The following is a 10,000-nucleotide window of genomic DNA, read 5'->3' as shown; positions in this document are numbered from 1 at the left end:
GGTACAACAGATGCAGCAGCAGCAGCAGCAGCACCAGCAGCAGCAACAGGTCCTTTGCGCCTCAGCTCAAACGACGAAAACCTCTCGGGCAGGTACGATTATTTACCGCTGCTGCTGCTGTTGCTGCTGCTGCTGCTGCTGCTGTCGTTGCTGCTGTTGCTGCGGCTGCTGCTACCATACTAACAGATGCTGCAGCAGCAGCAGGAGAACCACGACCAGCAGTAGGGTAATTAGTTGGTGCTGCTGCTGCTGTTGTTGTTGTTGTTGTTGCTGCTGCTGCAGAGAATGCGTTATCTGTCTTGCTGAAGAAAGAACAACAGCAGTCTTGCCTTGTAGGCATATGTGTCTCTGCAATGAAGTAAGGAGACACTTCTGCTGCTGCTGCTGCTGTTGCTGCTGCTGCTGTTGCTGCTGCTGCTGCTGCTGTCACTACGTTTGCTTCTTTTTCTTTGTCCTCCTAGACTGAACCCTAAACCCTAAATATTTTGTAATATTTCCTTCTTTGCTGCTGTTGCTGCTGCTGCTGCTGCTGCAGTGTGCAAGTATCATGAGACTACAAACAAACAAATGCCCCATCTGTAGACAAGGTAAGTTTCGGCTGTTGCTGCTGCTGCCGTTGCTGCTGCTGCTGTTGCTGCTGCATCTGTTGCTGCTGCTGTTGTTATTCTTGTGTCTGTTATTTGCTGCTACTATTGAACACAAGGTTGGAAATGCCGCTTCTGCTGCTGCTGCTGCTGCTGCTGCTGTTTGTGCTGCAGTCGTGAGATCTTTACTGCAAATATCTGTAGGCAATGGGGGTACCCAGCAGTGATGAGCTGCTGCTGGTGCAGCTCGTGCTGCTGCTCTTGCTGCAGCCGCAGTTCTTGCTTCCTATGGGGTTGCAGTTGCTGCTGCAGCATTTCTCTTGTTGGTGCTGCTGCCGGAGTGTCCCCAAATGTTTCCGAGTTGAGCAGCAGCAGGTGCAGCAGCAGCAGCAGGTGCAGCAGCAGCAGCAGGTGCAGCAACAGCTACTGCTGCACACACGAATTTTTTAGGGGAAACAGACTGTCTTCTGCTCACCATACATTTGACATATGAAGAGCAGCAAATGCTGCTGCTGCTGCTGCAGCAGCATAAGTAGTAGCACTAGTACGTAGCAGTAGAAGCAACAGCATACAACTAACGGCAGTAGCAGCAGCAGCAGCAGACGCCCCACCCCTAGCAACAGTAGTAGCTGTTCCACTATGCCTATAGCAACACTAGCAGCAGCAGCAGCAGCAGCAGCAGCAGCAGCAGCAGCAGCAGCAACGGCAACAGCAGGCCAACAGCAGAAGGTATATATAATATAAGAATAAATATATAAATAGATCTGTAGGGGATAATAAAGGCTAACAAATAGAGCCTTTATATTAATTAATTAATTAGTTAATTAATTAATTAATAATAAAGGAATAATAAATAAATAAATAAATAAATAAATAAATAAATAAATAAATAAAGAATAACGAATAAAATAACAAACAACTCGTGGCATAATGCCAAACAGCAAAGAACATAACAATAATACTATCCCCAACCTCATATCGTTCAACATTTGCTGCTGCTGCTGCTGCTGCTGCTGCTGCTGCTGCTGCTGCTGCAACAGTAGCAGCAGCAGTAGATGCAGCAGTCGCTTCTGCAGTAGCTGCAACTGCAGCTGCAGTAGCTACATCAATAATGCTGCTGCTGCTGCTGTGCCACCATACAAGCACGGGTGACGACAGCAGCAGCAGCAGGACTCCTGCTTCATCACTTAGCAGCAGGAGCAGCAGCAGCAGCAATTGTTGCTGCTGCTGTAGTATATAAGCGGAACATTATTATTCTGTACTAATCTATAGAAGCTTCACGCTCTTGGTGGATAGAGGGCAGCTGTATCTGCTGCTGCTGCTGCGGCTGTTGCTGCAACTGCTGCTGCTGCTGCTGCTGCATTTGCTGCTGCTGCGTAGGGCTAGGTTTGCTTCTGTCGCAGCGACGCATGCCATTGAGAGCCACATGCAGCAGCCTCATTTGGCCTTTGTTGGCGCTGCTGCTGCTGCTGCTGCTGCTGCCACCTAAACGGGAAGTGCTGCTTCTTAGGGGTCGGGTGCTGCCGCTTCTGCTGCTGCTGCTGCTGCTGTTGCTGTAAGGACTGCTGCAGCTCCATCTGCTGCTGTCTTCGCTTGTGTTCGACTGCAAACGTGTCACTGGTTGTCCTGCTGCTGCGGCTGCTGCAGGTGCTGCTGCTGCATCTGAAAGTGCTGCAGGTGCCGCTGCTGCACTTGCCGATGCTGCAGGTGCTGCGGATGCTGCTACAGGTTCTGATACTGCTGCAGCAGGTGCTGCTGCTGCTGCATCAGGAACAACAGCAACTGTGGCTGAATGGCTGTTGCTCCGTGGCTGGCCATCGTTGTTGTTGCTGCTGCTGCTGCCACGGATACACGGGTCACTGCGTTCTCCCCTTGAGCTGCGTCTCCTGCATTCTGCTGGGTCTGCAGCAGCAGCAGCAGCAGCACCAGAGTTAGTTCCTACTGATTCTGCTGCTGCTGCTGCTGCATGTTCTGCTCTTGCGCACGCACCTCCCAAATCCGAGGAAGGGGACGACGCAGACGCCGCTGCTGCAGCTACTGGAACTGCTGCTGCTGCTGGAACTGCTGATGCTCCTGGAGCTGCTGCTGCTGGAGCTGCTGTTGTTGCTGTTGCAGCAGCAGCTGCAGGGGCTGCTGCTCCTGTTGGAGCTGCAGCAGCAGGAGCAGCATTGCGATTGAACGCACGCCATTGAACTTGCTCAACAAGCCACTGCCGCTGTTGCAACATGTCTCTGTCCCTGCTGCTGTTGCTGCTGCTGCTGCTCCGTGAATCCTCCTTCCTAAGTGTTGTTGCTGCAGCACGCCGTGCTGCTGCTGCCGCAGCAGCTTCGCGCACTTCTTCGTTAGTGGGAGCAGCAGAAGCAGGGGCAGAAGCAACAAAAGCAGGCCCAGAGGCGCTGCTGGCACTGCTGCTGCTGTTGCTGCTGTTACTTGCTGCAGCAGCAGAAGCAACTGTTGCTGGGTCTCCCCCAGCAGCAGCAGCAGGCCCCTGCAGCAGCTCCTGCCGCTGCCGCCGCAACGCCCCTGGTACATACAGCTGCTTCTCTGCTCTATGCTTGAGAGGGATACGATCTCTTGGCTGCCTCCTCCTTGCTGCTGCTGCTGCCTCTGATGCTGCAGCCGATTCACTCTCTGCAACAGCAGGAGCAGTAGCAGCAGCTGGTGCAGCAGTTGCAGCAGTTGCAGCATGCGGCGACGCAGAGGCCTCGCTGCTGCAGCTGCTAATCGCTGCTGCTGGAGCAGCAAAACTACTTCTTTTGCTGCTGCGGCTGCTGCAATTGCCGGTGCTGCTGCTGCCGCTTAAATTGCTCTGGTAGGAGGAATCGGCAGCAGCAGCATCGGCAGCAGCAGCATCACCAGCAGCAACCTCCTGCTCTTCTTGCTGCAGCAGCAGCACCTGCTGCTGCTGTTGCTGCTGCTTCGGAGGGGCAGAGAAACTGCCATCGGAGTTCTCGTCCACACTGTCACACCAACGGCGTGTTACCAGCTGCTGCTGCTGCTGCTGCTGTTGCTGCTGCTGCTGGCTGCGGGGCTGTTTGCTCCGGCTGCCTGCATGCCCAGCCAAGTTGCTATTACTGTTGGTGCTGTTGCTGCTGCTGTGGCTACTCCTGTTGCTGCTGCGGTTGCTGCTATTCCTGCTGTAGCTGTAGAGGCTGCTGCGCCTCTCCGTCAGAGGCTGCTCCAAGGAGAAGTTATCCTCTCCATGCACCACCTGCTGCTGTTGCTGCTGCTTGTGCTGCTGCTGCTTGTGCTGCTGCTGCTGCTGCGTGCCCTGAGCAGGTGTCATGTTCCCCATGCATGCGGTCCGGCTGCTGCTGCTGCTGTTGTTGTTGCTGCCGGAAGTGGACGTTCCCTCTTCGAATCTGCTGCCAGTGTAACCGCTGCTGCTGCTGTTGCTGCTGCTGTTACTGCTGTTGTTACTGTTGCTGCTGCTGTCGAGTGTTAGAGACCGAGGCGGTCGGTAGAGCTGCTGTAGCTGCTGCTGCTGCTGCTGCCCTTGTTGCTGTTGATGGTGCGGCTGTGGGTAGTGCTGCTGCATTTGCAGCACAAGTTGCTGCTGTTGCTGCTGCTGCTGCTGGTCATTCCGGTGGGGTTGTTCTTGCTGGTGGGGTCTCGGCTTAAGCTGCTGCTGCAGCGTTTGCTGCTGCTGCGTTTGCTGTTGCTGTAGTAGATGGTTCTGCTGCTGCTGCGGCTGGGTGTATGGTGGTAGTGGGTGTGCGTATCTTTGTTGTTGCTGCTGCAGTATTAGGTGCTGCTGCTGCGTTTGCTGCTGCGTTTGCTGCTGCGTTTGGGCTAGTCGCGGTGGTTGCGGCATGCCAATGAGGCGCTGCTGCATCTGCAGGAGCTGCTGCTGCATTTGCTGCACCTGCTGCATGAAGGGAGGAACTAGCAGCTGCTGCGGTGTTAAAGAAGACAACTGGTGCTGAGCAACAAAAGAAGAAAGAACAGACAAGACCCCTTGCGGTGTAGCTGCAGCACGGGAGAGGCCTGATGCATGCAGTCTTGCTGCAGCAGCAGCAGCTGCTTGTTGCTGCACCAGGAGCTGTTGCTGCTGCTGTGCTGCAAGATGTTGCTGTTGCAGCAGCATCCCCATACAGCTGCTGCTCTGTGCTGCAGTAGCAGCAGCAGCAAATGCTGCCTCGCACCTCTCTTCTGCTGCAATGAATGCAGACACAGCAGCAAGCGCTTTGTGCCGCTGTTCGGTGCTGAGGGGTTGTTTGATGTTGCTGCTGTTGCTAGCAGCAGCAGCAATAGCAGCAGCAGCAGGATCGGCAGGTATAGGTGCGGGGGGAAAAGGACTACCGCTGCAGCAGCAGCAGCGGTGCAGCGCAGCAAATACTGTCTGCTCTACACTCTTAATTAAATCAGCAGCAGCAGCAAGACCATTGTAGTTGCAGTATCTGCATCTCTTAACAAGTGGCTGTAGGGGTACCCTTTGCTGCAGATACTGCTGCTGCTGCTGCTGTTGTTGTTGTTGTTGCTGCTGCTGTTGCTGTTGTTGTTGCTGTTGCTGCTGCTGTTGTGATTGTTGCTGCTGTTGCTGCTGCTGCTGCTGCTGCTGCGACGGATGGGCATGCGGGTGGAAATGCGGCGGCGTTAAATGCTGCATTTGTAGCTGCATTTGCATTTGCTGCTGTTGCTGCATCTGCATATGCTGTTGCTGCTGCATTTGTTGCATTTGTTGCATTTGTTGTTGCTGCTGCTGCTGATAAATCTGCTGCGCACGCGAGTGCCACCATGGTGCTGTTGCTGCTATCCGCTGCAGTGTCTTAAGACGAGACACCTCTGCTGATGGCAGCAAGAAGGGCCCCCCATTAAGACTATCTCTTGACCATTCTGCTGCTATAGAGGAGGGCAGCAGGGGCAGCAGCGGGGTAAGTAGCTGCTGATGCAGCAGCTGCAGCTGCTGCTGCAGCTGCTGCTGCGGCCTTAGTACAGCTAATCTAGTAACAAAATTACATGGACAAAATAATACATTTGTTATATCACGCAAGGCAACAGGAAGAAGAAATGCTGCTCCTCCTTTGCTGCAGTCAAATAGCTGCGTACAATTATCATCTGCTGCTGCTGCTGCTTCTGCGCTGCAGCGGCTGCTCATTAGATCTGATTCTTGCTCAGCAAATACTTGTGCTAGTTGGGCATGAGCAGGACACATACATTTGCACTCTTGCTGTTGCTGTTGCTGCTGTTGTTGTTGTTGTTCTTGTTGCTGCTGCTGCTGCTGTTGTTGCTGCTGTTCCTGCTGCTGCTGTGATACACCGTCCACAAACGGTACTATGGTTTCTGCTGCATCACAGCAGCTATTGCTGCTGCATTTACTGCAGCCGCTGCCGTTGCAGCAACAGGTACTGTTGCTGCTACTGCTGCTACTATTGTTGTTGCTACTGCAGCAGCAAGGGAACTGCAGCGCTTGTCGTATCTTCTGCAGAGGGAGCAGCAAGAATAAATCTGCATGCACTGTTGTCCTTACATCTCTCCTTGATAGGAATTCTGTTGACCACCAACCCCCCTCTTGGCAGCAGCGGTGCGACCGCAGCAGCAGCAAATGTCCTTCTAGTGCAGCAACAAGGAATGTGCTGCCCTCCTTACCAACAGGACATAAATATTCTAATTCTAATGCCAATGAACTTCCTGCTGCTGCTGCTGCTGCTGCTGTTGATGCTCCTGTTGCTGCTGTTGTTGCGATGGGCGATGGTCCTACAGCTGTTGTTGTTGCTGCTGCGGCAGCAGCTGCAGATGTTGCTGATAATGCATCTCCTGCTGCTGCTGCTGTATCTCCTGTTGCGTTGCCAACATCACAATAGGAATTATGCCCAGCAGCAGATGCATCCAATGCTCCTGCTGCTGCTGCTGTTGTTGATCCTCCTCCGGTAGCTGCTGACCCACTGCTGCTGCAACAACTGCTGCTGCTGCTACTGCTGCTGCTGTCACTGTAGGACGAGACAGCCCATGTAGAAGGCGGCGATACTGCTGGCTCTCTTTGCTGCTGCTGCTGCGGCACAGGTGGTTGTGGTGGTTGCTGCAGCACAGGCAGCAAGTATCGATCATCTTGTATCTCCTCGAATATAGCAGCAACCCCCAGCAGCAAATCCCGTCGTATGCTATGGAGTTCCTGCTGCAGTTCCTGTGGTGCCATAGGTAATGTAGGTAGTTTACTAGCAGCAGCAGCAGCAGCAGCAGCAGCAGCAGCTGCAGCAGCTGCTGCAGCCGCAGCAGGTACCTGTTGTGGTAGGTTAGCTGCTGGAGAATTATGACTGTTGTTGTTATCATTAGTAGTACAACTGTTGTTGTTATGACTATTACAATTACCATTATTATTATGATTATTATTATGATTATTATTATTGAGAGGTATATTAGTATATTTATTTCTTTTTTCTTGCTGCAGCAATAATAATTGCTGCTGTAATCGTATCTGTAACTGTTGGCTTACACAATGAGAATGAAATAATTGCTGTAATAAAGCGAAACGAAATAATGCCTTAATATAACTATCTAATAAAAAATTACTTCGACATATTTCGTATCTATATACTAGCCAAGTACCACTACTTACTCTAGCTGCCATATCTATTGTTGGATCACCACCAGCTACACCTGCTGCTGCTGCTGCTGCTGCTGCTGCTGCTGCTGGAGATACACCGGCTGGACAACCATATGCACGTAATGCTGCTGCTACAACTCCTGGAGGATTCACACACATCGATGATCCTGTTGATGCTCCACATATACCTACACCACTTGTTGATCCTCCTCCTGATACACCAGATGCAGCAACTACTACTCCACCACCTACACCTACGGGAGGAGGGGGAGGCGGACTTGCTCCTCCTGCTCCTCCTGCTCCTGCTGCTGCTGCGGCTGCTGCTGCTGCTGCTGCTGCTGCTGCTGTTGCACCGCTATCGGCTGGGAGTAACAATTCCTGTAATGCAGCACCTCCTGCTGTTCTGCCTGCTAGCTGCAGCTGTTGTTGTTGTTGTTGTTGTTGTTGCTGCTGTTGTTGTTGTTGCTGCTGCTGTTGTCTATGGAGATATGCCTTGGCTGCTTCTGCTGCCGTCGCTGCGGGAGTGGTGCTGCCTACTGCAGCAACAGCTGCTGCTGCTGCTGCTGGTGTAGTAGCACAAGAAGCATATGTTGATGCCCTAGGGGAATCAAACACAGATAACAGAGACTCCCATACACCCCCATGACCATAAGCAGAGAGAATCTTTGCTGCTGTCTCCTCCATATTCTTAGGTGCACCCGATACAAGCTGCTGCTGCTGCAGCATAGCAGCAGCTGCAGCAGCAGAAGCTGCAGCTGCTGCAGCAGATGGGCCTCCTGCTGCACCAACTTCCCCTGCTCCTGTTGAAGGAGAATCGGTTGCATGAGCGGCTCCTGTGCTACTACTGCTGCCGGTACCGGTACCGCCAGCTGCAGCAGCAGCAGCAGCAGCAGAAGCAGATGTAGCAGCAGGATTAGCAACAATAAATAAAGTTTTACTAAGACTTCTTCTTGATCTTAATGCCCTAAAGAAGCGCAGCAACGACAGCAGCAACGGATGGAGAGCAGCAAGAGCAGGCTCAGGTATACCTAATAGTTGTGTTAATAATGTCTTGGGTCCATCTGCTGCTGCTGCTGCTGCAGCTGCTGCAGCAGCAGCAGCTGCTGCTGCTGATTGAGTAGGAGTAGTCGTCGCTAGAACAGTTGTTGTTCCTGCTGCTGATGATGTTGGCTCGCCTTTGAACCCTACTGCTGCAGGTGTTCCTGCTGCTGCTGCTGCTGCTGCTGCTTGCTGCTGCAGCATATATCTATGTTGGATTTCTTCTACAGCAGGTAAAGGATGATGACCACCACCACCACCACCACCACCACCAGCTGCTGCTGCCGCTGCTGCAGGCATATTATGCATATGTGCTGCAGCAGCAAGTGTATCTGGGACATTATTGCTGCTGCTGCTCCCATTACAACTGTTGCTGCTGCTGCTGCTGTTACTCCCATCAGTATTGCTGTTGTTCCCCCCATTGCTGCTGTTACTGCAATTACTGTTATTATTATGAGAGCAATTAGCAGGACCCCCAGCTGCAGCAGCAGCTGCGGCTGCCGCCGCCGCAGCAGCAGCAGCAGCATGTGTATTATGTGTATATTGTGTTTTGCATAAGAAAGCAACAAGAATCATCCATACAATAGAAGGAAGACCTCCTTCCTTCATGGTAGGTAATTTCCTATTTCTTTGCCATACTTTTAATAGACGCATTAGTGGTCTAAGGTGGGGTTGCTGCTGCAGCAGCAAACCAAAGAATTCGCTATGCCATACACTATTATTAGTATTAACGGATACATCGCATACAACAGATCCTCCAGGTGTACGTACAGTTAATATAGGAACACGGGCACTCTCTACTAGTTGCAGACGAGCTAATAGGAGTGGCCATTCACGACGATGCTGTTGTTGCTGTTGTTGCTGCTGCTGTTGCTGCTGTTGATGAGGGAGGAGATGATGATGTGCATTGTACTGTTGCTGTTGTTGTTGTTGTTGTTGCTGCTGCTGTTGCTGCTGTTGAGAGTAATGCGATGATGATGATGATCCTGTTGTACCACAACCACCACCACCACCACCAGCACCAGCAACAACAGCAGCAGCAGCAGCAGCAGTTGCTGCTACTGCATTAGCAGTTGTATTATTATCTGTATTAGTAACATGATTATCCCCAGCAGCAATCTGTGGTGTTGTATTACCACCAGTTGCTGCTGTTGCTGCACCACCACCACCACCACCACCACCACCACCACCACCACCACCACCAGCACCACCACCAGCACCACCAGCACCAGCAGGAGCAGGAGGAGGAACAGGACCACCACCACCATGAGAAGGAAGAAGATGATTAGGATTATTAGATGAATTAGCAAGTAGATGTTTTTGTACATGTATAATAGTTTGTCTAAGATGTTGTAATAATGTAACAGAATTAGTATAATAACCTCTAGTAATAAGTACTACATCTAGATCACTACCATGAGCATCAACATCATATGCTGTACTACCTGCTAGATGTAATGTTACTGTATTACCTAATACATATGATACAAAATGTGCTAATGTATTATATAACATCTTCTTTTCTTCTCTTGCTGCTGCTGATGGTGTTACTTGCTGCAATAACTGCTGCAGTAAATGCTCAGACAGAAACAGCAAACGACCTATCTGTATACTGCTGCTGTAGGGAAATAATGATGTTGTTGTTGTTGTTGTTGTTGTTGTTGTTGTTGTTGTTGTTGTTGTTGGTGGTGGTGGTGTTGGTGCTGCTGGTGGTGGTGGTGGTGGTGCTGCTGCTGCTGATGATGATGATGGTGCTGCTGCTGCTGCTGCTGCTGATGATGATGATGATGAGGGTGGTGATGATGGTGGGGGTGGTGGTGGTGGGGGTGGTCCA

General features: G+C 51.6%; 2 protein-coding genes across 2 annotated transcripts in view; one reads left to right on the top strand and one right to left on the bottom strand.

The window, feature by feature from the left end:
• The window catches only part of EMWEY_00040390 (zinc finger (C3HC4 RING finger) protein, putative), a gene marked incomplete at both ends in the record, with an annotated part of 2,200 nt that extends 1,864 nt beyond the window's left edge, over positions 1 to 336 (top strand). The window contains 2 exons of the mRNA XM_013478773.1: positions 1 to 92; positions 309 to 336. The exon at positions 1 to 92 is cut by the window's left edge and continues 72 nt beyond it. Of these exons, the coding sequence (XP_013334227.1) occupies positions 1 to 92; positions 309 to 336 (120 nt within the window). The remainder of the gene's footprint in view (positions 93 to 308) is intronic.
• Positions 337 to 1,845: 1,509 nt separating this feature from the next.
• On the bottom strand, positions 1,846 to 9,732 carry EMWEY_00040380 (hypothetical protein, conserved; the record flags this gene model as incomplete). Its single annotated transcript, XM_013478772.1, has 4 exons — positions 1,846 to 4,506; positions 5,017 to 5,522; positions 6,174 to 6,708; positions 7,141 to 9,732. Coding segments are annotated over 4 exons (6,294 nt in total), but the record flags the coding sequence as incomplete, so codon positions are not given.
• Between the last annotated feature and the right edge of the window lie 268 nt (positions 9,733 to 10,000).

The sequence above is a fragment of the Eimeria maxima genome, genomic scaffold (genome assembly GCF_000499605.1).
Source record: "Eimeria maxima Weybridge genomic scaffold, Emw_scaff662, whole genome shotgun sequence".
Taxonomy (NCBI): Eukaryota; Apicomplexa; class Conoidasida; order Eucoccidiorida; family Eimeriidae; genus Eimeria; species Eimeria maxima.
This window is presented reverse-complemented; position numbering and strand designations above follow the sequence as displayed.